We start from the raw sequence: 26,763 nt of genomic DNA, 5'->3' as shown, positions 1-26,763 counted from the left end.
CACGGAAAATCTTCTGCCCTAACTTGACTTCCCCCACCGCCCATCCCTTTTCTACACTGCCTGCCCTCCCACCAACACCGGTGTGTGTACCCAAGAAATTCTGACTCAACTTAGTCTTGGTCAAAGCAAAACATCCAGAGGAAGACAAGCCCCTGCAAGAATACAGACCAGCTATACTAAAATCAAACAGAACACCTTCTGGCCCATCTGTGCCATCATTGAAATCATGAATGGCCCACGTGTGGATGAAATCTATAAGCCACAAAGGTCAAAGGCTTCTGATACAGAAGATCAGGAGAAGAACATATTCTAAACCAACAACCCCCCTCTCCTCTCAGCTAACACCAGCAGCTTCACTGTAACTAGAGGAGGCCCGTCAAAAAGACTGGAGTCCAGGGGTTGGACAGGTGGCTCCTGGATTTCTGAGGCCTCGCAGATGAGATTTAAGTTCTACAAATAGAAGAGCCTGTTGCCAATATTCTCAACATGTCCTTCCTACCTCTCGCTTAGAAAGGGACACAGAAGGAATGTTGGCATTTTCCATCTTGTCCAGGGAGCGAACAATCTCCTCCAGAGTCTTCCGGTAACGTTCTTCGTTGACCATCTTCACCTGGGAGGGAAATATCGGAGCCTGAGTGCCTTCTGCCCGTTTCCTCCTTTTCAGGAAAGAGGACATGCTGGGCACTGGGCAAGAGCAGTTGGCAGCCACACAGAAAGTGAAGACTAAATAGATTTAATTAACAAAGAACCCAATTAACAATAGACTCAGAAGGGGTCCTCCAGAGGCCGAGCTTGTGATGAAGTCAACTGCTTCCTGATGAGCAGGGAGAAGACACAGGGGTGGAAGCCTGGTGGGCAGCTCTGCCTGGGTCGCAGCTCTAGAGCAGAAAGATGCCCAGTGACTAGCTCTACTTCGTTTGCTGCTATCCACAGGCCTGTGGCGAGAAACCTCTAGGGTTTGATTTCAAATAGCATTTCTCAAGTTTTTGTAACCTGTGTTCCAATGGCCAAGATTCTGTCAGGCTTTCCCTTCTGTATTGTGAGTTATAAACACAATTTTTGTCACTTTCCAGTAAGAAAACTCTGTACCATTCATTAGGCTTTTTCAACCTACTCACACCCTCACAGATTCTGATATGCCTCTACCTGAACCCTTGAGAATGGATAATATAAAGAAACACAAATCACAGAAGAAGAGATAATAAGCAAAAAGATGTTCAACCTCACTAGCAATCAAAGAAATGTGATCTAGAATAATGAAAGATCTCTTTCTTTTAGCTCCCTGGGTTGGCAGAAATTTAAGACGGGTAAAATCCAATATTAGCCAGGGTGTGGGAAATAAGCTCATATAGAGTTGGCAGAGATGGGAGGATGAAGGAACTCTACCTTTACTGACATGGAAAGATCTCCTAAGACACAGTCAGTAGGGGGAAAAAAAGATGTTCTCTCAGAACAATATGTGTAATATGATCTCTTTTACAAAAAGAACAAAACATCCTCTATGTTGTATATAGAATACGGACAGTCCTGGAAAGATACAGTCCAAAACGCAAAGGGGAACTTCCATGAACATAGAAATATATAGTATAATTAGGAATTAAATTTAAATTAAAACAATTTTTTTTTTATTTTTTAAGTAACCTCTACGCCCAACATGGGGCTTGAACTCACAGCCCCAAGATCAAGAGTTGCATGCTCTATGGACTGAGCCTGCCAGGTGCCCCTAAAAACAATTTTTTTTAAAGATTTTATTTATTTATTTAATTGACACAGAGAGAGAGAGAGAGAGAGAGACAGAGAGAGCAAGAGAGGGAACACAAGCAGGGGGAGTGGGAGGGGGAGAAGCAGGCTTCCCGCCGAGCAGGGAGCCCGATGCGGGACTCGATCCCACGACCCTGGGATCATGACCTGAGCCGAAGGCAGTCGCTTAACCAACTGAGCCACCCAGGTGCCCCCCTAAAAACAATTTTTAAAAGCTTTCTCACACAGACCGGGGAGGAGACCAGAACGACATAAGTGGTCTTGGTTATGAGAACCAATTCCCTATAGAGTGCTCACGACAGGCGTCACCTGCCCACCTACCCCAATGTCAAACACTGAGCTGACAGGCTTGTGGTCACTGGTCTTCAGGGCCATGTGGCTCTGGTAACTCAGCTGAGTGATGTTCTTCCCTTTCCAGAGGACCCGGTCACACCAGGCAGGAGCACGACACTTCTCACTGAAATGCAAAGTCCGCACTGGGGGCCCGCACAGGCATAGCAGCACCCACTGCCTGGCCAGAGCCCCGGTACAGCTGGGGAATGATGGGCCAGGGCCTTCAAGTCCACGCGGCCCAAGGGATCCAAGAAGGCACAGCGATTCAGGCCCACCAGGGGATAGCATGTACCCTGTGGGTATCACCGAAAACAGCTGTGAGGGCTCCAAGCCAAACGCTGCCGTTCAGAATGACTCTCTGTTCTTGTACCCTCCTATGGGGAGGAGATGAAAAAGGCAATCTGGAAGTAAGTACTCTGCTTGACACAGGCTCTGAATTCCTACGGCCTCGGTTATAATCCTGATTCTATACTAGCCTGTTTGGGAGGCTCTTTATCTTATTTTTATCTCTTTTCTGTTAAGATTTTTTTTATTTTTAAGTAATCTCTACACCCCATGTGGGGCTTGAACTCATGACCCCAAGATCAAGAGTCGCATGCTCCACCACCCGAGACAGCCAGGCGCCCCTTAGAAGGCTCTTTAATTTCTGCATGCCTCAGTTCCCCGATTTCAAAGCTGAGGATTATAAATCACACCTCCTTCAGCTGGCAGTTGAAGGATGAAGTGAGGTAACAGAGGTAAAGTGTATGAAATAATGGGAGGCATACCAGAAGCACTAATGCAAAGTGATAAACTCCTATGTAACGACCAAGTACAAGCTAAGCGGGTTGGAGTCATCCTATCCCCCTAAGCATAGCTGAAAGTAAATCATTACGGAACAAGGCTAAGGTGGTCAAAAAGAAAACATGCAGGAAGACAGAGCTGCTGAATGAGCAGACATTGACGGAAAATGTTTGACCCCAGAGTGCAAAACACGGGGAAGTCACAGGAATCCTATCCTCGTTCTTTAGGCCCATGGGGACAAGTGCTTCCCTAAATTCTGGGGTTTCCATTTGCTCAGCCCCCCGGAGGCAACCCCTACCTACCTGGTATCCCAGTCATCGGAGCCGGTATCATACTTATAAGTAGGCTGGAACGTGAGCTCGCCTTCAATGAAGCCTTCAAAGACAGCCTTGGTAGCCATCTGAGTTTTCAGCTATAAGAAAGAATGGAGGGGGGGGGAGCACCTCAGAATAAAAAAATCAAACCTTGAATTAGTAGAGGAAAGGAAGTCAATCTGGAATCTGAACACTGACCCAAAGGGAAAGGCCCATGAGAAAGCTATCCTATAAGATCTTGAGAACTAAATCCTAGGAAGGGGAGTGAGTTGACCATTCCTTTGCCTCTTGTACAGTTTTTAAGGCTCTTTTATAAGAGGATACCTGCATCCAGGGGGCCTGAGTACCATCTTGCTGAGATGTCCCTAAGAGGATCAGGTACCAACAGACACAGAGCTTTTCTTTCCAAGTATCAGATATTTATTTCATCTGTGTAACACAGCTGTTCCCACTATACAGAGAGAACTACACAGAAAAAGGTCTGGGAAGGTACAGTCCAAAAACAAAGGGGAACTTCCAGGTGTCTAAAAATAAATAGTAGAAGTATACCAAAATAAGTATGAATTAAATTTAAACAATTTTCTAAAGGAGTTTATCAGATGAGTTATATGAACTAGGGGAAGCTCTGTGCCTTGATTTCCTCCATCTGCAAATTCTGGATTTGTAATAGAATCTGTCTCTCAGGGCTGTTGGAAAGAACTGTTAACTTAGAATGGCGCCTGGCACATTCTGAGAAGAGCCAGCATTCCTCCTACTGCACTCATTTTGGGAGCTCCTTCCAGATCACACTTGTAGCAAGATTAACAACCACAGGTGCTCCTGCCTCCTCCGTGGAGGACCAAGCTCGGCCCAGCGTGGACTGATGAAGAACTATCAGCTAACGCTGGAGACAGGGGGCAGCTACGCAGGGGACAACAGTTGTCAAATTCCCCAAAATATGAATTCCTAAAAAAAGCTATTAAGGAGAAAGCCACAGAAATAATAAAAATGTAGGTATTAACTTAGGATGATTCTTAAATTGGTATACGTAGACCTCCAAACCAGCTGGGAAGTAGCGAACACACGAAACAGGTACTGTTAACTTGAAGAAAGACCAGAAAAGAAGGCGAGGGGAGCTGGGTATGAAAGCACCAGGGAAGTTACTAGAACACCTCACTCCGGAATCCAGTTACAGAGCAGACTGGCTTAATGCTGGAACGGGGATTAAAGAGGAATAAAAGGTAATTTACCAAGGAAAGGAACTGGTGAGAAAAATGGGCCAAAAAAGATATTATTCCATAAAGAAAGACTTTAACAAAGTTGAGATTTTTTTTTCCCTTTGATTGAGTGTGCACTGGGGGACAAAAAGGTTAACAGGAAGATTCAGACTGATGACAATACGAAGGAGGCTACAGACTAAAAATGGCCTTGACCACCTGAACAGTTTTGAAATCCACTGAGAGGGGTAGCCTGACGAAAGTCAGCGAGACAGAATGCTCCTGTCCTGTGAAATGGCTAATGCTCTGAGCAAGAAACGCCGACCCCAACCACAGCGGGGAGCCGCAGCTTAGAGAACTGGTTCCTGTCGGACATGAAGAAAGCCGCTCAGGAAGAAGAGTGGTCATTTACACTGGACAAGTCTGATGAGAGCAGGAGGGGGCGAGGCAGGCTCACTCAAAACAATTAACAAATCATCTTAAACATACCAAGTGTCTTTATGAGAAGCTTGGTACCCCTTCAGCCCCTACTGGAATGAATGAATGAATGAGCACAGGGGAAAGGGGTTGAGAGAGAGAGAGACAGAGAGAGAGAGAGAGAGATTGAGACAGAGAACACCCATGCTCTTGCCCCCCAGGGGGACGAGGTGCCTTGAGGGAAGAGCCAAGGGGGGGGGCGGGGGGCGGGGACAGCTGTGGACAAGGGAATGCAGGTGAAAGGAGAAACGGCTGGTCATCAGCTCCTCGGGGAAACCTACCCAGCCGAGGAAGAAGAGGCCGAAGGTTGGGAAGCCAGACCTTCCTGTGCCCTCACAGTGGGGGGGAGAGTTGCCGAAGAAGGCACAGGTGGCCATCTGTACCTGATCATACGCATACAGGGTTTGAAAGTCCTTCTCCTCGATGAGGTTTTTCACTGTCTCCACATCCAGCTCTTCTATCCTGTAGTTGAGGTCCCCCAGCCACAAGATCACACTGTGAGGACAGAACACAAAGGTCACAGATTGAGGAGGAACTTCACCTATCCTAGCCAGCGTACTTCTGACAGAAGGGCCCTGAGGCTCAGCTTCTTGGGAGCTGGGAGGGAAGTGACTCTGCTGTTCGGGAAATCTTTTCTCTTGCCGCCCCATTTCACATCACGGCTAACATGCTGCTTACTCAGTGACCCTTTGCTCCAGGTTCATCAGAAACAGCCTTGAGTTGTCCTGGACTGTTTTACGCTGTGTGGTTGGAAAGATAGTCTAATGAGATCTAAAAGCAAGACAACCATTTACCTCATTCCTGGGAGGCACAAAAGATCAAATACTAGGAGTCATGTTGGTAGCTCGGGGGCCCCAAACCAGATGACGCCATGATGTCGCCTCCATGCACATGACAGTCCACAAAACACACTCTCAGCCTTTGTTTCTAGAATTGAGTTCCTCTGAAACAAAGCTCAACCTATACAGTGGAGTCTGGGTTTAACGCCTGCTGTATCATCGGTTGGCTCTTTCTGCAAAGTGTGACAGGTGTTTTATCACACCTGCTGCTTCGGGAGAAGGGTAACTGGACATTCCCAGATGACGGTGCACAGCCCATAAAGTCCAATACTGCGCCATCTGAAGCCCACAGCCGGATCATTAGAGAACCCGCACAGCAGGATACACGCACCAAAATAAATGCATCCACAAGCTAAAAGCAGAGAAACCGACATGCAAGCTGCAACCTTCCAAACTAGGGTGCTGGAGGTCCAGCAGGACGGAAGACACACTCCCTGCTAGGTTCCCTGGAGAAGGAAAACCGTCCTGTCAGCTTCCAGAACACCAGTGAGCTCAAGACCGTTCCGCCACCGCAGCAGGCGGGATAAGCTTGCATCTGTGTACTCCCTGGCAGACACCGTGGCCTCAGGGCTTCTTCCTTTTTCTAAAAGAAGTGGCACAAGCTCCAAGTGTTACTGTAAGGTCTGAAATTCTAATATGCCTTGATTTGAGACATACAGAACGTTTTAGAGATAAACGAAACAAAGAAAACAAAGATTAGCCCAAGATGCTCCAAGCAGCTGTAACTGCAGCTTTGTAACGTTGACTCAAGAGGTATAAGACACTAAGTGAAGGCGGACCACTGCAGTCCAAATCTCAATTACATGTGCTTCCGGAAAGAACAGACACGTAATATCCTAAAACACACTTCTGAAACCTGGACTTGAGACGCTCCCTCTTTGCTTACTTTCCTCGTGATGTTTAATCAAGGCAGACCCACGTTAAAATAAATCTGACACATTTTCTGGGGACAAATGATGTGTGAGAAAGATTCTAGAGGTCTGCCCGATGGTAAAAGTTAGGACATGGAACATTTCCACGAGACATAATCTGCGTGTAAGTGAGCGTTGGCTGGAGGTCCCACTCCGGCAGCGGGAAGCCTCTCCCAGTCACCTCCCTGACGAAACAGAGAGGGCCCAACTCTGCATAGCCGGAGCGGTGAACTGCTTGGGGTCTGAGCCCAGACTCACTCGTGCTTGCTGATGGTGAGAGGGGGAAGGCCTGGGTCAATCTGACAAAACTGCATTCGAGAACAGATGTCTTTATAGTCCTGGTTCCTCCTCTCATACTCTTCTGTGTGGGCTGCCAAGTGAGAATTCACGACGCAGATGCTGGTGTTGTGGAACTGGAACCTGATGGCCACGCCTCCTTTGTTACCCTACGGGAAAGAGCCCGAAAGAATCCAATTCACAACCTCAAGGTGGCAGCCATTTAAATCTGCACATTTTCAACATGATTTCTCTTCAAAATAATCATGAGAGCTAAGTGAAGCAGTGTTACTGTCCGTATTTTATTTTTTAATTTTTTTAGAGAGGGAGAGAGACAATCTCCAGCAGACTCCCCGCTGAGCGCAGAGCCCAACACAGGGCTGGATCTCACGACCCTGGGACCATGACCTGAGCCGAAATCAAGAGTCTGGCGCTTAACTGACTAAGCCACCCAGGCGCCCCTACTGTCGGTATTTTAACAGGTAGGAAAACAAATCAAAGAAAGCAGAGTGACTAGCCGGTCAGTGGCAAAGCCGAGTCCACTTTTCACTAAATCACAGGCAAACCACATGCCTGCCCTTCTCCACAGGAAGCTAAGCTCTTGCAGGAGAACCCAAAAGCAGGACTTTAGGAGCCTGAAGAAGAAGAAATTGCACACTTCTGATCAGCGTTCTTTCTGTATCTTGGTTTTCCCAACATAGTTCCTGCAGGCTATTTCATGGGGGAAATGGACAGATCAACTCTGGTGTGGAGTAGACCCAGATACATGCTAAATCAGTCAGCAGCTCACTAAAATACAATTTCTAAGGGGTCCGCTCCATCTAGCCCTGCTTGAGGGCACCATTCATCTTGTCACACCAGCACCCTCAACCTGGGACGCACTCAGTCACAGTATCATGAGAGGCAGGGCCAAAACCTTAGGGATCAAGCATACCAACCAAAAACTCACCATCCTCCCCATGATTCCTGTTCCCACGGTCTCAGCCTCCACCTCGGAGATGTGTGCTGCATGTTCGTGTCTGACATACAACAGCAGCATAATCCCCACCAGTCGGATGAGTTTCACCTGGACAACAGAGCCAAACATTCCGGTCACGCCATGAACTAGAAATCGAAAACAGGAAGAACTATCCCAGAGGAAAAGTGGTCTCGAAGCTGGCTGAGGACACTGATGTGTTTCCTTCTCCACAGTAGGAACACAGGGTAATCACCTGTGCAGCTCACCAAGCATGCTCCAGGATAACCCGAACAGCCTACTGGTGCCCAGACCTGCATCTTTCCTACCCAGAGAACCTCTTTTGGAGAACTTGGAATTGAAATAATTAGGACAGGCTTATGATAAAGGTGACAGGTCTTAGAATTTCCTTGCGTGGCAACCTAAAATTAAGGGTCACTGACCCCTCGCTTACCTTTGCATACTTGGCATCTGGGTGAAGACCTTCTGATACAGCTTTAAACCACTCTTCCTCCTTTGGGGTATCATGGAAGAAAAAGGCTTCCTTACTCAGATCAAGCTCCTGGAACCTGTAATAAGCAGCAAGCAGTCAGAGTAGAGAAGAGTAATGTGCAAGACAACACGTCCTCAGATTGGGTTAGGCGCGTGTGTCCTCACTTTCTAGCTAAACTGCAGGGCCCTCAAGAGGGGAGAAAAATAAATACGTGGAGCCAAGGGACTAAATGCTAAGAAACTACCAGCGCTTTCATGAGCAGCCACCCATTTCCTTTCCATAACCAGCCCGTGAAGCAGTCAGAAGTGTCTCCATTTTACACCTGAGACTACTAGTTCACACAAGCACCATATGGCAAACTGGGGGTGAAGCCTAGGTCTATATAAATTCCAAATTCTAGGCCCTTCCCACTTTACCATACAGGCTCCTTTGCTGCCCACTCCCCATTCCCAGGCCTAGGACAGTGGTAGGAAGATAATATGTATGGAAGGAAAAAATGACCGACTGATGGACTTTTTTTTTTTTTTTTTAAAGCTAACCTTCCTGGGACACCTGGGTGGCTCAGTCAGTTAAGTGTCTGACTCTTGATTTTGGCTCAGGTCATGATCCTGAGATCAAGCCCCGCATCTTGGGGTTCTCTCTCTCCCTCTCCCTCTGCCCCTCCCACAGCCCCTCCCACACACTCTCTCTCTCTAAAAAAATTTAAAATAATTTTTTAAAATTAAATAATTTTTAAAAATAAATTAAATAAATTAAAAAAATAAAGCTGGGGTGTTTGGGTGGCTCAGTCAGTTAAGCGTCTGCCTTCGGCTCAGGTCATGATCCCGGAGTCCTGGGATCGAGTCCTGCATCGGGCTCCTTGCTCAGCAGGGAGTCTGCTTCTCCCTCTCCCTCTGCCTGCCGCTCCCGTCCTTGTACTCTCTCTCTCTGTCCAATGAACAAATAAAATCTTAAAAATAAATAAATAAATAAAGCTAACCTTCCTTCCCTGGCAAAAGATATTTTTGCTTTGTGACCAACAAAGTGTTGAATGTCTAAGTAGACAGTTCGAGGTGTAGTGATTTTAACAGAGAGCTGCACTAAAAATTAAATAATAGCATTTAAATGCCAAGCACATCACTTTAACGGTGCCAGAAGTGTGTTTACTTCCAGGAAGAACATCAAACAGAGAGGGAGCTGTTATTAAGCACATGCTCATTTTTCAATTCCTTCCCCTGCTGTGAAGACTCGGCTATACATTCACGTCCCTGTCCCTTCCGCCCAGCTACACTTTTTAGAGATGGAGAGGCAGAACTGAGAAGAGAAGCACTCACCCCACACAGTACACATCTGGGGCCGGGATCCCATGGCTTAGCCAGGGCCGGAGACCTTCTTTGGGGGACTGGCCATTCACATTGTATGTTCCCACAAAAAACCTGTCAGCAGAGAGAACTGATGAGTCACCTGGGAGGGCTATGGAGATGACCGGGGAAAGCATCCTACCCTGACTTTGCCCAGTTTCAGTCTCCCTGGAGTCAAAGTTTAAGACCTAAGAAATGTCACACCTGACCTGGACCGAGGACTGTGGCACCAAAGGGGGACTTGCAGTCTGCCACGGTATCTGTTGTTTTTGTGATAACTTCAAACAGTGTAGGGCTATTGGGAACATTCCTATTTAGCTTTGGCAGCCACTAGAGAATCATTATCCACAAAATGATTCCTTACTGTGTGTGTGCTAGGGAAATGAAAAAACAACAAAAAGTACCTCGGTAATTACCTTCAGAAGGAAAACAACAGCAGTGTTCACCATAATTGACTGTTTATATACCTGGAAGCAATGTCACTTTGTGTTATAGTCCCCGTGCACTGATTTAAAAAGATCTAGCAGAATCCTGCAACCTCTATTCATTTAACTTTCAGTAATCCTGTCTAAAAACATTACCAAACACTACCTTCAATTCACTAACTTCAGTTTAAATGACTTTCTTCAAAGGCCCAGAATCCCCAAGGGGTACACAAATTTCAGGATATCGTTCCTTCTTCTGTCCTATATACCTCTTCAAATAATCCCGTGACTATTTGCAAATTGTGTGACTGTGCCTGTCCAGGCAAGACACAGAACAAACGGCTGCTCATGAAGACTGAAAGGAAATGGTCATTTAGAGAATGATGGGGGAGATTCTGTAGAAGGATCTACTTACAAATCCAGAGTATGGGGGCGGTGGTGGGGGTGCTGAAATTTCAGAGAGCTGAATGATCATTTTGCTTTGAAAACAGTCTGCCCAGGTAGCTACCTGAAGTTCTGGATATAGGTATAATCCTCTTCTTTCTGCACTAGACGGGATTTCACTATTGTATCTCGTAGCCCGAACTTCTGCATGGATAAAATGTGAGCCTTGTCTGATACCGTGATAGTGGAGGAGCGAACCATGTCGGTGATTTCATACTTGGATTTATTCTGTCTAGAAAAACAGAGAGACAAGAATTTATCAATTCTGATGAGTCCCCCATGACAAAATACATGAACCTGAAGCTTCCACACACAACTGTCTGAGTCACAGAAGATGAACGAGGCCAAAGTCAAATGTATTTACTAAAAAAAACCCCACTATGTCTATGTGCAATTAAGTAAACTTATATGTTGTTGATTGTATAGCACAATGGTCGGAGATTTTCTGATAGAGAGCTCAGATCAGAGGGGACCTTGAAGACATTCTGATCTAATCACTTCCTTTTCCAAATAAGAAAAATGAGATCTAGCATCATCAATGATCCACCCAGTTGGATGGCAGCAGAGTATGGATTAGAACCCAGTTTTGACAGTACTCTTTCTAGACCCTACTGCCTCATGTAACGAGACTTATAAAACTGTCCAGATCCTTTGACTTGACAATTCTACTGTATCTCTATTCCACAGGAATAATCTGAAATAAAAGAAGAGCAATGAAAGTTTATATTTCATGATTATTTGTGTAGTTTTAATAGTCAAACTAAAAATCATTCAAATGCCAACATTTAAAGTTAAGCAAAATTTAAAATTTGACACATTTATCTAACAGAATCCTAATAAAAGTGCGAGAAACTTTTGCTGAACATTACTTAATGAATTAAGATACATAAAGCACTTTCAACAACTTCTGGCCCTGAATAAAGACCACCTAAGTATCTGATATTATATCCTCAAGTACATACTAATTACAGCTACGTAAAAATGTGTCTATGTCTATCAAAAAGGCTCAAAGTGAACTGAGAATGACAGATCTAGCTACATTTAAAGTTCAGGGATTGTTCCTTGCTGCTTAAGTGCATAAAAATACTGACACAAACAAGCAAGTTTTTTATCTCGACCAGATGATTTTGGCCTATGAGCAGTAGGGGGCACTGGTGTACAGACTAAATATGATAGCACATCAGCAAAAAAAAGAAAGTAAATAAAAACAGAAAAAAAAAAAGTATCTTCAGAGTCAGGAAACTCCTAAAAGAATGGGAGGGAGAAAGAAAAATGTTTCTAATCTACATTTCTAAGGTAGAGTTAGACTGCCAGTTTCAAATCCTAGATGGGCTACTTGCTAGTTCTGGATCTTGAGTAAATTATATAAAGTCTCTTCTTCACTTGTTTCTGTAGCTGTAAAACAAAGAACACAATGGTACCTATCTTTTAGGTTAACATAAGATAATCCAGGTAAGAGCATGGTGGCTGGCATACACAGTCAATGCTCAATAAATGTCCAACATTTCTTAAACCAGCTACCCTGGGACAACTTACATCACGCATAGTAATGGTCTCAGTTCTATACTGAGGGAAACTTTGGCCTTAGGAAGTACAAATGAAGGGACAGCTGCATTACCTTGTGAGCAAGTTGTCTGGTGTATCCTGACCCCAAGAGCTTGGGTCCACAAGCAGGCCTCTCTTATCTGACCTCGAATCATCAAGGTCAGAAACACCTAAGGGGAGGTGGAAGGAATGAAAACATGCTTACACAGACTTTAACATAGAGACCACAGCTTCTCCAATTGTTGTCTAGAGATCACTGGTTGTGCACATAGTGCTTGAAAGCATAGGAAAGGCGGATGGTGGTGGCTTGTGGAGCACAAGAGAGAGGGCGAAAAAAACAAGCATTTCATCCAGAGATCTTTACTTCTGAAAACATAACTATCCCAGCTGGTCTGACTCCCTTTTCTTAGAGACAGAATGCATTACAGAAAGAATAAAACCGTGCAATCTGCAGACCTAAGTTCCATCACCAGCTCTACTATTTATTGGCCTTCTGACTTCAGGCAAGTCATCCAACCTCTCTCAACCTCGGTGACTTGACCTGTCCTGCCCTTATCACAGGTTTACTGCTGGGATCAAATAGCTGACATGTAAATAAGCACTTTGGAAGCCATACAGCATATTATGAAATATAAGATAGTGATCTCATTTCCATTTACTCCAAGTGGGACTTCAAGTTCAAGGAGGAAAGAGGCAAGGGTCAGAGATCTGACACTGGAAAGGGTCTAAGTGCTCTAGAGAATAGGGAGTGCTTGTCACTGTTAATAAATTCCCTCAAAAACCAAAGAGCAAACCAAGGACTTTTAATAAATAAATACTTTGGGACAGTTGTTAAACCAAGATAAACCTGAAAAGAAAAAGTAATCTGCCAATAGCTTCTTTGCTCCTTAAAAGCCAAATCTCTTGTCCACCGAAAACAGCATGGAGAGGCCACAGAAAGGGGCTGTTTCAACACACAAGTTAAGGAGCACTGGAGGCATGAACCATCACGGAAGAATTCTGCCCTGAAGACTATTACTAAACATGGATTTTTTGACCATGCATTCACAGGAACAAGAACACACACACACAATTTGAAATATGAAAATAATGATATTTCAATACCTCCAATCAATCACCACGGCCTTTCAATGTTGTGTCCTGAATGCCTCCCAAATCAATATATTCCAGGGCACCTGGGTGGTTCAATCGTTAAGCGTCTGCCTTCAGTTCAGGTCATGATCCCAGGGTCCTGGGATCGAGCCCCACATCAGGCTCCCTGCTCAGCGGGGAACCTGCTTCTCCCTCTCTCACTCCCCCCGCCCCCGCTTGTGATCCCTGTCACTGTCTCTCTCTCTGTCAAATAAATAAAAATCTTTAAAGATATATATATATATATTCCAATGTGGCCCTATTAGCCCGTGTTACCAACATCTCCCTGGAATGACTTCAAACTAATCTCCTGGCCTCCTTTCTCACCCCACCATCTCTGACCCAATTTCTACACTGTGGCCAGAGGATTTTTTGAAAAAGGAAGGCTAATCACATCACTTAAGACCTTTTAAGAGCTTCCCATTGAATAAACTCAAACCTCCCAGTATGGCTGCCAAGTTTCCCTCCAGTCTGGATCCCACCTGCACCTCTCACCATAATCCCCTGGTTTCCCACCTCCTTGAATGCCATAGTCTATGCATATTAAAGTTACTACAGTTACACTGCCATCCCATCAGAAACCCACTTCCTTCTTTCATTTTGCTTTACACAGCTAACTCCTACACATCCCAGGCCAGGGGTAAGCAAACTTTTCATACCGCCTCCATCACAACGATTTGACCCTGCTGTCATAGTGTAAAGGAGCCACGAGCGTGGCTGTGTTCCAGGAAAACTTTATTTATGGACATTGAAATCTGAAGATTACATAATTTTTACATGTCACAAAATAGGAATCTTTTAATTCTTTCAAACATTTAAAACTATAAAAACTAGGGGAGGGGGGTGGGGGGATGGGTTAGCCTGGTGACGGGTATTAAAGAGGGCACGCTCTGCATGGAGCACTGGGTGTTATACGCAAACAATGAATCATGGAACACTACATCAAAAACTAATGATGTAATGTATGGTGATTAATATAACAATAAAAAAATTTTTTTTAAAGTAAAAAAAAAACTATAAAAACTATTCTTAGCTCACAGGCTGTAAAAAAGCAGGCAGTGAGCTAGATTGGGCCCACGGACTGTACTTAGCCAAGCCCTGCCATAGACCACATCTCAGAGCTCACTCCTTCTAAGATGCCTTCTTTAACTCCCCCTAGATCAGGTCAGATGCCCTGCCACTGGTGTTCCCATAGCTCCCTGTATGTCTCATTATAGCCTCAACTGTTGTGTATTATAATGTTTGTTCTCCAGTTAGACTGTAAGCTTATTGAGGACAGGACTATGTCTGATTTATTCAACACTGCATCCCCATCATCCAGCACACCAGCCAGCACATAATAAGCAGTTCAATCACTCAACAATTCAACAGAAAATACTGGATGAACATGGATTCCTTATGTGTCTTATATAAATATGTAACATCTAAGCTCAAGTCTGTAGCATTCTTTTGGAATGTTTCAGGTCATCTTCCCATTGTCTTCAGCATACAACAGAAATAAGGCAGAACTTGTTTCTAGAATTCTACAACTCCATGGTTAACCAAATTATTTCTGAGAACCAAATCCCCAACTGTATTCTACCTCTCTTGCTTTACTCTCACTGAACTCTAAAGCTTAGAGAACCAAGGTACCTGAGTTAGTGAATGGCATAATGGGAAACCTTTAAGAATGGCTAAAGTCCAAAAAGCTGACAATACCAACTGCTGGCAAGGATGTGGAACAACAGTAACTTTCATTTACTGATTGTAAGAATGGGAAATGGTATAGCCACTTTGCAAAAGCAGTTTGATAGTTTCTTACAAAGCTATAAACAGCCTTACCATATGATCCAGCAATCACACTCCTAGATATTTATCAATTTGAAAGTTTATGTCCATATAAAAACCTGCACATAACTTTCTTTTTAAATTAATTTATTTGAGAGAGGGGGAGAAGGGCAGAGGAAGAGGGAGCGGGACAAGCAGACTCCCCGCTAAGTGCAGAGCCCAACGCAGGGTTTGATCCAGGACCCTGAGATTACCACCTGAGCCGAAGTCAGACGCTTAACTGACTGAACCACCCAGGCATCCCTACAGCAGCTTTATTGATACTCATCAAAAACTGAAAGCAACCAAGATGTCCTTCAATAGATGACTGAATAAACAAACTATGGTATATATATATATATAATGAAATATTATTCAGCAATAAAAAAGAATGAGTCACCAAGTCACAGAAAAACATGAATGAATCTTAAATACATATTGCTAAGTGAAAGAAATCACTGTGAAAGGGCTCCAAGCTGTAGGATTTCAACTCTAGAGATGGTAAACAGATGAATGGTTACTAGGTGTTCAGTGGGTGGGTAGGAATTAAGTAAGTGCCGCACAAGGGACTTTTTAGGGCAGTGAAACTATTCTGTGAGAAGCTGTAATGGTGGATACATGACACTACCCATAGGCTTCAAAACCCATAGAACTTTAGAGCACAGAGTAATGTATGCAAATTTTTAAAAAATCATTTTGGAGATCAAAGGATCCTGGAGTGAAATGAGAAAATGACAAAAGAATCTAACTATATTACAAATGTCTGAAACAGCCTCAGTGACGGGGGATAGAAGAAAAAAGTGCTGAGCTAAATAGCTTTGGAAATGAGTGGACTCTGTAAGACTAAAGGTAAAAGGAACTGTTCATAAGAACTCTCCTCTGGCTGATAACGATGCTACCCACGGGGATATGGGTTATCAATTCTGAAGCCGCTATACATGGATCCTGAAATTTAACACTTAAGAAAATGGAGAGAGGATTGTGGGAGCCAGGTTTCTCATTGTTGGAGTGGGAGATTCCAGGTAAACAAGGGGAAGGGGCTAGAATGATCCATGTGGTAATGGGTTAGAGTTGGAGATATCAGCATGAGTTCATGTTTACCTAATATAGATACATATGCTTACATATAGAAATATAAAGATACACACATTTAAGTATATACACATACATTTCCTTGCTCCATCAGCTAGGAGAGCCTAGAAGCAAGGACACACCAGTAGCAAGGACCACTCTTTAATGCCCAATCTCGATTTCCAATACCATTCTCCAATAAAAGGAACCGGGGCTCCTTGAGATATGGTTATTTTAGGACTGGGGTAGGAAATATACAAGATGGAGCATCTTCTAGTGCCAGAAATCAAGAAAGTACTCAAAAAAACTCCCAAAATAAAAACACCCACAATGATGAGGGTATGTCAAATGGACACAGAAGCCAACTGAAAGAGCTCCAATGGTCACAGCTGGAACAATTTGAGCAATGAAATAAAGCAATATTGGATTATAATTCCAAGTATAAAAGAAATAACCATCAATCCATACTGCTATTAATAATTGAATAAAAAAATAAATGGAGGCAACCCTCTTGGGTCCCCTGCCTCTTCGGGAGCTTTGTACTATCACTTTACTATCACTCAATAAACTTTGCTTTGGGGCGCCTGGGTGACTGAGTCGGTTAAGTGTCATGATCAGGTCATGATCCCAGGTGCCTGGGATGGAGCCTCACATCGCTCTCCCTGCGCTGCAGGGAGCATGCTTCTCCCTCTTGCTCTGTCAAATTAATAAATAAATAAATACATAAATACATAAATACATAAATAAATAAATAAAATCTTTAAAAATAATAAAAATAAAAATAAACGGAGGAGAAAAGACAAATCTGCTATGAAGAATACTCTTGCCTTCAAAGAGGTGGAGCCTAACTCCCCACTACTCTACCACAACCGCTGTGTTAAGGTTACTGATAACCTTCATGTTGCCAAATCCAGCGGTCAGTTCGCAGTTTTCAGCTAAGTCCACTCCAACCTCTTCGGTAGCTCTTGATAGAAACCATTCTCTCCCCCGGTAAATACTTCCCTTAGTTTCTGAAGGCTCCTTTTTTTCTCCACACACCCCACGCCTCACCCCCAGGAATGAGTCCGGGCAAAGCCCCTGGCACTAGACCGCTTCTCCAGCTACATTCTTCCCCAGCCAGGTGATCTCACTTAGCCTCACAGTTTTAAAAACCACGTACATGCTGACCACTCCCAATCTCCAAGCTCCAACCTTTCACCTGAGCTCCAGGTTGTTCTATGCTGCTTCCCCTCCTTAGGCTTCTTCAGCTGGGTTTATAGCACCATCATTGGACCAGCTGTGCAGAATAAAAACCTGAGACTCACTTGTGACTCCTCTTTTTTCCCCTTACTCCCACACCTAATTCATCAGCAATTCAGCCAAGTTCTACCTTCAGAAATATACCTGGAATTTCTCACCACACCGGCTTCCTAACTGTTCTTGACTTCCACGCTTACACACTCCTGTCGTTAGTTTTCCAGAGAGCAGCCAGAGTGAAAAGAAGGTGTTATCACTATGTCACACGAATTAACTTCTCTGCCTAAAACTTTCGAATCGCTTCCCACACCTCAGAATGAAATTTGGCCCCCTGAGAGAGTTGATAAGGCCCTCCCTAACCTGGCCCCCACACCTCTCTGGCCCCCATCCACTGCACTCTCCCTCACTCAGTCTGCTCTGGCCACACCTCCTTTCCTGCTGTTCCTGGAGCATGTCAAGCTCATTCCCAAGTCAGGAACTTCGCCCTTGCGGGTCCCTCTGCCTGGAAAGCTTTTCCTTCAGATCTCCACATGACTCACTCCATTTCTTTCAGGCCTCTGCTCAGATGTCAGAGGCTCTGCCACCCTATTTAAACAGCCCCCCACCAGCCCACGTCACTCTATCCCCTTACTTCAGAGCTTCCTAAATTCCTCTGTTCACAGCACCCTTACTATCTCAGTGATTTTTTTTCAAAAGAGCCTCGAGGCCGAAATACCTACCAGTGCCATTGAAGTAGTTAGGGCCAAAATAAAATCACGAAGTATTTAAGTCCTAACAACTTAAGTAGCAGTTTGAAATACACATAAATAGAAGGAAAAAAATACTATTTCTATTTCATTTGAAATAACCACAATTACCGACTAAAGAGAGGTGTGTGCCTGTTGCGTACCGCACACCCTCTCAAGCCTTGGAATCCGAAGGGACACCACCTACGATGTGCCACACTGATTTTTGCCTGGTACTTGCTTTTGATCCCAGCAACCACCCCAAATCCAGTTTCGCAAAGATACCATGTCATCAAAAGGAATGCAGCACCATCTAATGTTGAAACTGTGAACAAAGTCGAGCTAGAAGGTTCGTGTTCCAGCAGACTGACAGGTATCTCTGTATTTCCTTCCGAACCTTGAAATGTTCCCCTGTGGCCCTGTGAATTCCCTACACGGTGCTGGGGAGCCACAGCACACCAACTGGGAACCACAATCCTGTTACATTTTTCCTCTTAGTACTAATACCATTTGATATTATCTCTCATAAGTATTCCTCAGCTTATTGGAGGCTATGTCCACTGAAAGGTAAGCTCTGGAAGGCAGGGGCCTTGTCTTCATGCTCTTTCCCAGGGACCTGGAGCAGCACTTGGCTTATAGTAAGTACTCGATGTGTTAAATGCATGGAAGTATCAGGAAACATAAGCTGAAGCCTAGTTGTACCATTATCTTCCTGTGTGACAAGTTCCTTCTTTTCTTTGGGTCTCAGTTTCTTCATCTACAAAGTAGGAACTTCTGTATAAATATCTCATGGGGCTTTATAAGGAGCCAAGGCAAATTACGGACTAAGGGGCAGAGCTCTGTTCCTATATCAGCGCTTTCTAGGGGTCTTGTTTTTGGGGCACAGTTCCTACTAACAGCCAGACCGAAAGGACATCTCCTGGGGACAAGGGGTGTGTCCCTATGGATTCAGCTTCCGTCCATGAATGGACTGGAAAATCACCCTGCAGACCTATATCACCGTGTCTGCCGCAGGACCCAGTCCGGCAAGGACGAGAACATCTTCATTCCTCCCTCTGTGCATGGAAATTTTAAGGCATGATTTGGGGGATTTCCAGCCACAGGGCAGTCTTCTCGGAATCTCTTCTCCCCTGAATCTAGCACGGAAGCTGGCTGTCAGTGGCTCTTTACCAAATTTACCATCAGGCAGCCCCATGGTTCCTTTTTGACCACAGCTTCCTGTCCTTCCTCCTCTCCTGCTTCCCTACTCACGCTCTGCCCTTTTTCCAACCTCAGATCTCCATTCCTTTGTCAGCCAATCTAACAGCTGACATCTGGGTTTTTCCTTTCTTCCCATGTTTGTCCACCAAGTCCTATAAATCTTCTCTCCTAAATATTTTTATACCTGACCGTCTTCCCTATCCCTATGGTCATGCCTTAGTTTAGGCCCTTACGGTTTCTGGAAAGCACATTCAGTGATTTCCCTGCCTCCGTTATCTCCCCCTCCAGTCCATTCTGCCACCACCTAGAAGAAAACACAAATCTGAGCAGGTCATTCCTGTGCCTCAAATCCCAGGATAACTTCTATCACCTGTGCAATAAACCCCAAACCTCTGAGTATTACATACAAGGACCTTTGTAATTAGCCCAGACTCCCTTTCCAGCCCCATCTCCTGCCAACCCCCCCCAATCCAGTCACAGCAAAACTATTTCTCTCTTTAGATGCTGCCTCCTCACCCCCACCCCCGACCCAAACCACCCCCCAATCCCACCTTCATGGGGTGAATTTCAGTCATCCTTGCAGACTCAGCTCCGGATTCACCTCCTTCAAAAGGTCTCCTCTGGCCCCTGTATTTTCACACACCCAGGGTTTGCCTCTGTCAAGGCATTTATCATAATGGAACCGTAACTGTGTTTAACTCTTTTTGCCTTCCTTCTTTAGCTAGACCACAAGCTTCTTGGAAGCAGGAGTTGATGCTTTCTCTGTAGCCCTCGGCTTACCACAATTTACGGAACATATCAGGCAGCCAGTAGACACACACTGAACAAAGAGCCACAGGGTGTCATTTCTGGGTGTTTTTTTTAATTAATTTATTTTTATTTAAATTCAATTTTTTTGTTTTTAATTAAAGATTTTTATTTGTTTGAGAGAGAGAGCAGAGTGAGAGAGAGAGCATGAGCCAGGGGTGGGCAGAGGGAGAGGGAGAAGCAGACTCCCCACGGAGCAGGGAGCCCGATGCGGGGTTCAATCCCAGGACCCTGGGATCATGACCTCAGCCGAAGGCAACAGACAGGTGCTTAACTGACTGAGCCACTCAGGTGCCCCCTGGGTGTTTTCCTGATGACCACCTTTCACAGCTACAAGTGAAACCATGTCCCTGTTAAGAGCCTACGGAGGAAGTAGGTCAACCATAGTAACAGTTTGGTCTGGGTGTATAAAACTGCAGAGGTGTTGTTCTTGCAAATTCTGCGCATTGCACTGTACAGCTTACAGAACCACACCCCCTCTCCCATGCCTGGCTAAACAGACAACACTGCCCCGGAGGCCCCTTCCTTCGCCCAAGCCGCAACAGAGCCTAAAACAGATCCCCAGTCCCTGATCTAAAAACCCTTGGGGCCAAGTGTACTTTGGAATTCAGAATTTAGGGGATTTTATTTATTTTTTAAGACTTTCTATTTATTTATTTGATAGATTGGGGGGGCACACAGCAGGCAGACAGGCAGGCAGAGGGAGAGGGAGAAACAGACTCCCTGCTAAGTAGGGAGCCCGATGCAGGACTGGATCCCAGGACCCTGGGATCATGACCTGAGCTGAAGGCAGATGCTCAACTGACTAAGCGACCCTGGGCAACCCAGAATTTGGGGGATTTTAGAAAGCTAATACATTACCTATGCTGCCTGTAATACAACACCCCCTAGCAGAGTCTGAGGCGACACCAAGGAATCAAACACTTTAATATCTCCACAGTGCAACTTAGGAGTAGTAATATGCGATGGGATAAATAAAGCCTATAAATAGCCTCCTGTCAGTTCAAGCGAGTCTTACTGCCAAACTGAGCTTGGGCCAAACTTGCAAAAAACATTTTTTCAGTCTTTGGAGCTTTAAGGACTTCAGAACTGCTGATAAGGGATTGAAGATGGCAGTTAAGAACATGGCCTGACATCGCTACACACATCAGAAAGGACTAGAGTGTATGTCTGTGTACATATAAAACACACTTCTAAATATCCCTATACATTTTATAGACACATACACATACACATTGGAAAGCCTGGACGGGGAGACACCAAAGGGTCGACAGTAGTCATTTCTCCGTGGTAGGACTTCTTTTGCTTTTTGCTTACAGGCACTTTCAAATACTTTTTTTTTAAGATTTTATTTATTCATTTGAGACAGAGAGAAGTGCATGAGCAGGGGGAGAGGGAGAGGGAGAAGCAGACTCCCCACTGAGTCAGGAGCCCGATGCGGGACTCGATCCCGGGACCCCGGGACCATGACCCGAGCCGAAGGCAGACGCTCAACCATCTGAGCCACCCAAGTTAGTTACAATGTGTATTTTATTTATATACATCAATATCAAAGACCCAGGTTCCATTTTTGACTCTGCCACTCACTAGCTCTACAACTTTGGGCAAATCACCTAACTTCTCTAAGCGTGGACTCGCCCACTGACCAGAGATAACAGTGTCTCTGCCTTCTGTGATTACCGTCTTCTTTTCCTATGGCTAACTGGAGCCCCTCCCTCACTGCAAGGCTAAAAGGTGGTCTAGAAGCCAAACCAGACCTATTGAAGGCCCAGAGCTACAAAACAAAGAGAGGAGGCAAGGTCTCGATGTCAACATCTTGTAGCCAGGCCTATCACTGACCTGGGGTTGGGGCTTTTTCTCAAACAGGACATCACACAAGGGAAAAAAAAGTAAATTCTAACCCAAATCCCAAGTACCGGACTTCTTTCGAGAATTGTCCGAGAGGCAGCAACATTCTTTCTTTTCTTTTCTTTCTTTTTCCCCCCCAGGACCGTTATTTCTTAATTCAGTTGCTCCTCCTGTCTCCCCCTCTTGCTCCATTTCCCCCTGCAGGTCCCCTAGTTACCTGTAGGTACTCCCCAAGATCTAGACAGTGCTGTCCAACAGAACTTGCTAAGATGGCAGAAATGTTTTACAAGCCCACTGCCTGAAACGGTAGCCGCTGGCCACACTGAAACACTTGAAATGTTTCTAGAGCGAACAAGAAACTGGATTTCTTATTTTATTTACCTAAATTAAATGTAAATAGCCACATGTGGCCGCCACAGTGAGCAGTGCAGATCTAGGTCGTGCTCTTCTCTTGCACAAGAACCCTCAGTCATCACAGTCCACTCCAGACAGAGCTGTCCAGCTCTGCCTGAGCACAGTCCCACCGCTGTCTACATTTCCACCAGACATTCTGTGTTGATCCATCCCAGGTAAAGCTGTCGTTTGACTGCCGGGCCCTCTCCCTGAGCTCTCCCTTTGTCACCTGCACCAGCCCCATCTCCGCCAGCCTGGTGTGCAATCCTGCCATCCGCTCACCCCTCTCGCTGGGCCCCCAGAGCTGGTCGGCCACCGATGTCTTTGACTTCGTTCCCACGGCTGCCATCCCCCAGGCCACCCTCTTCTTACTTGTCACCGTGAGAGTCTCCCGCTCCAGGATCTTCCCCCTTCTCCCTTCCCCACTTTGTATCTGGACGTGGCCAGACTGAACTCTGATTTCCTATCTCCCTGCTCTAAAGCTTTCAGTGTTGCACTGCGGCCTGCAGGTTAAGGTACAAACTGATCCAACTGGAAGATGAGGCCCTTTGCAAAGTGGCCCTCCTTGCCAAGCTCACGGCTCCACAACCTAAAAACAGCCCGATCGAAACAGCCAAAACGGCCGTGTGCGCCACCCTCACTCCTGCTTCCAGGGGAAGGCCCTCCTCCGTGCCGGCCACCTCTGCTTCAAAGCCCAGCCTCCACTCCTACGCCCTCCCTCATGAAGCCCCACTCCCACCACCAAGCTAGTCCTCGGTCTCATTTCTCCGACTTCTGAAGACCTTCTCGTCCACAGAACTTGTGTGGCACTTTAAGAGAAATAAGAGTGTTTGGGGAAAGAAGCCTTGGGCTTTGGAATAAAACAGACCTGGCTCTTTGACCGGGCTGCATCCATTACCTCCTATGAAACCTCAAGCAAATTACTTAAATTTGTTTCCTCATTTGTAAAATGCGGACGACAACACCAAACTGACAGAGAAGCCAAAGAATAACCAAATGAAATCTAAGTGGGTCAAGAGCCTAGCACAATGCCTGGTACACAGCAGATGTACAGGAACTGTTAGTTCCTTTCCCTCTACCACTTTTTTCCCCCAGCTCTAACACTCCTAATTCCCCCACTGCTCTGATCATAAAGCCTACCATTTATCAAGTTCCCTCTAATCGCTAGGGATTTTCCTAAGTGCTTCCTCTGTTATTTCCAATTATTGGTTTCATTTTGCAAATAAGGACACAGAGGCCCACAGCAGAGAGCAGACGTGCCCAAGGACACAGAACCAAGCCAGTAAATGGCACAAGTGACATTAAAACCCAGATTTGCCTGACTCCACAGTGTCCCCCTCTGCAAGCATGAGCACAACATCTTCAATGAAACTATCACCTCGTAGAGATAAGTACTCTATGAGTCTGTTTGGATAACAAAGCAAAAGTACTACCACGGTGTCCACAGGGTGTGTGGGTGTGTGGCTGTCATTGCTGGGTGGAGATCATGTCCTACCCTTGCTGAGCGTCTACTAGACAGGTCTGAGAGGACCCCTCCTATCTTCTCAGCCACTGGCCTTCGCATTCCACTTCCAGCACACAAGAAGAACCGGCAAAACCAAAGGAGCCACATACCTGATTATTCAAACTGGCAGCAGTGAGTTGGTTCAATGCTTATCAGTGACACTGTGCTGTGTACACAGAGGGGGCCATGCCCAGGGCTCTGGCAGCCTCAAATGGCAACACATACCAGCAAGAGACACATTCAACTGACAGGGAGATAAACAGATCCAGATCCAACTAATCAGAATCCAAGTCAGGCTGTGTTAATAACAACAGTGATAGTACTATTAGTGTGAATAATATTAATAGCAAATACTCAGGGCTTACTACATGCCAGGCATGGTTTTAAATGTTCTACATTTATTTAATCTTCACAGCTACTCCAACAGGTAAGTGCTATTATCTGCACTTTACAAACCAGAAGGTAAATACAAAGAGGTTAAGTCACTTGCCCTGGAACATACAGATAATAAATGGCACAGCCGGGATTCAAGCCCAGGGAATCTGGGTCCAGAGTTTGTGCTCTTAACAAGTAAACTATACTAACTATCAGAAAAATGTGAAGTTCAGAAAGCAATTCTGGCAGAAGAAACAATTTCAGTGCAAAGACATAGCATTATGGTATCCTCAGAAAAAAGGAGTAATAGGTAGTATAAACAAGTAGGAAAAGTTTTGTTTGAGAAGCATTAGGGGAGACGGAAGGATTAGGGCTCAAGCATTAGATTCAAACCAACAACCTGAGTTCTCTTCTCAACTCTGTCACTGACCAGTGAGTGATCACAGGCATGTTACCTACCCTCTCTGAGCCTCAATCTCTCCATCTGAGAAATGGACATCCTCTTCCTATACTTTTGTGGCACAGCGTGAGCCCCACTGACCCACAGTAAGCACTTAATAAATGGTAATTGCTAATAATAATAATAGTTCACAGTAATACATTTTTATAAACAAATTTTTATTTTAAAGGATTTGTTAGTAATACACATATACTAGTAATATATGGCCAAAGTGTAAGACTTTGAATACCATGTAGAGTTTGGATTTTACTCTATGATAAAGGGGAGCTAGGGGCACCTGGCTGGCTGTTTGTTGGAAGAGCAGGCAACTCTTGATCTTGGCGTGTGAGTTCGAGCCCCATGTGGGGGCATGGAGTCTATTTAAAAAAAAAAAGAAAAGGCAGGGTGAGCTAAGTAAATAGCGCACAATGCAGGAAACTCTGGAGAGAAGCCCGTAACACAGGGCACCCAGCATTACAAACAATGGAAAGAATCAATTTTTCCTATTTCAGCCTGGCCACCACCCAAACAGCTCTGTTACTTTCTTTTTTTTTTGAAGATTTTATTTATTTGACACAGAGAGAGAGAGACAGTGAGAGAAGGAATACAAGCAGGGGGAGCGGGAGAGGGAGAAGCAGGCCTCCCGCAGAGCGGGGAGCCAGACGCAGGGCTCGATCCCAGGACCCCGGGATCATGACCCGAGCCGAAGGCAGATGCCTAACAACTGAGCCACCCAGGCGCCCCAGCTCTGTTACTTTCTAAAAAGTAGAATAACCATGCTTCTTCGTTTTCTCTGCTTTTCTCTTCTTTCACATCCTGTGTCCTGCAAACCGAGAAGCCCTGGATTCAAACTCCAATCTGCACCCTGTGCAAATCGGACTTAGGTTGGCAAGGACTAACCGTGGCCAGTTCAGCTTTCAAGGAGGAAGACTCCAGGGCAACCACTTCACAGCAACAGATTGTAGTGGGGACAGGCTATTGGACAGATGACGTGACTTTTTCCCTCCAGGCTCTCCCTTTGCTGGACCTTCTGTGAACTGTCTGTGGTCTGATGATAAAGCTAAAAGAGAAGTGTGCAAGAGCAGACCAGGAAGGGAGGGGAGAGGAGTTCAGAGCGTGCTCAGAGAAGAAGGGGCCAGGAGCTGCTCACTTGACTGAGCACTTCAGGGGATGAACTGCCCGGGTCTCTGTACCTCAAAGCCACAGACATTTTTGAGCACCTACCGATGTGCAAGGCATTCAGGCTGGCATTTATGGGGGGGGGAGCAAAAATGCTAAGAACAGCAAGTTTAAGCTTATAAAAAATGTAGCTGAATGAGCAGTCAACAAAGATGAAGAAGCAAAGGGCTTTATCCAAAAATTACAAGCAGTCAAGTTTGAAGAAGAGGAAATGAAGGTGAGTTGGGGCAGATAAGACTAGATAAGATAAGAGGGGGCTGAAGCCAGGCTGTGCAGGACTTGAACTGCCATGCAAAAGAACCTGAACTTTTTCTGTGGACACCAGGAAGTGGCACAATATTAAATATAAAACAGTAGGTACGATAAAAGTTAGAGTCTGAGGAAATCCCTAGGCAGAAGAAGGCTTAAGGTTAGGCAGGCTTGTAAGGAAACCACTGGGTTCATTCAGGTCAGAAGCTACTTACATGAACCATGGGACTTTAAAATTTTTTTTTAATGTTCCAAAAATTTTTAAATTGCAAAAAAAGATGGACAGAATGTGGTTATTAGAAGAGGAGAGGGAAGAGTCCAGGATGACCAAGGTTTTTAGTGGCTGTATTAACAGAAAAGAAACCGGAGGGAGGGTGGAAGGAAGATGATGAGTAGTTACCTGGAAGAAACCAGCCTCAGATAAGCCCTGAAGAGAGCAGCCAGTTTCTAAGCTCTGGGAAGTGGGCATTTGCAATTCATGAATGCGTTTCCCAAACGAAAGCACCTCTAAATAATTCAGAGGTTCTCCCTCTCCCTCTCCCTCTGACCCTCTCCTCAAATAATTTTTTTAATTTTATTTATTTATTTGAGAGAATGAGAGAGAGAGAGAGAGAGAGCATGAGAGGGGGTTGGGTCAAAGGGAGAAGCAGACTCCGTGCCAAGCAGGGAGCCCAATGCGGGACTCGATCCCGGGACTCCAGGATCATG

General features: G+C 45.2%; 1 protein-coding gene across 4 annotated transcripts in view; it reads right to left on the bottom strand.

Moving 5' to 3' along the window:
- INPP5B (inositol polyphosphate-5-phosphatase B) overlaps positions 1-26,763 on the bottom strand; it is a 46,345-nt gene that overhangs the window by 6,901 nt on the left and 12,681 nt on the right. For all 4 annotated transcript variants that reach the window (XM_088022494.1, XM_088022495.1, XM_088022496.1 and 1 more), the window contains 10 exons: positions 12,166-12,262; positions 10,612-10,779; positions 9,652-9,753; positions 8,300-8,414; positions 7,840-7,956; positions 6,873-7,060; positions 5,248-5,359; positions 3,180-3,289; positions 2,083-2,218; positions 500-610 (listed from right to left, as the gene is read on the bottom strand). In XM_088022494.1, coding sequence (XP_087878620.1) covers positions 500-610; positions 2,083-2,218; positions 3,180-3,289; positions 5,248-5,359; positions 6,873-7,060; positions 7,840-7,956; positions 8,300-8,414; positions 9,652-9,753; positions 10,612-10,779; positions 12,166-12,262 — 1,256 coding nt within the window. The remainder of the gene's footprint in view (positions 1-499; positions 611-2,082; positions 2,219-3,179; positions 3,290-5,247; positions 5,360-6,872; positions 7,061-7,839; positions 7,957-8,299; positions 8,415-9,651; positions 9,754-10,611; positions 10,780-12,165; positions 12,263-26,763) is intronic.

The sequence above is a fragment of the Eumetopias jubatus genome, unplaced genomic scaffold (assembly GCF_037043125.1).
Source record: "Eumetopias jubatus isolate StellerSeaLion01/CBP00866 unplaced genomic scaffold, mEumJub1_p1.0 scaffold_4, whole genome shotgun sequence".
In the NCBI taxonomy this organism is placed as follows: Eukaryota; Metazoa; Chordata; class Mammalia; order Carnivora; family Otariidae; genus Eumetopias; species Eumetopias jubatus.
The sequence above is the reverse complement of the archived record's forward strand: the minus strand, read 5'-3'. Positions and strand labels throughout refer to the sequence as shown.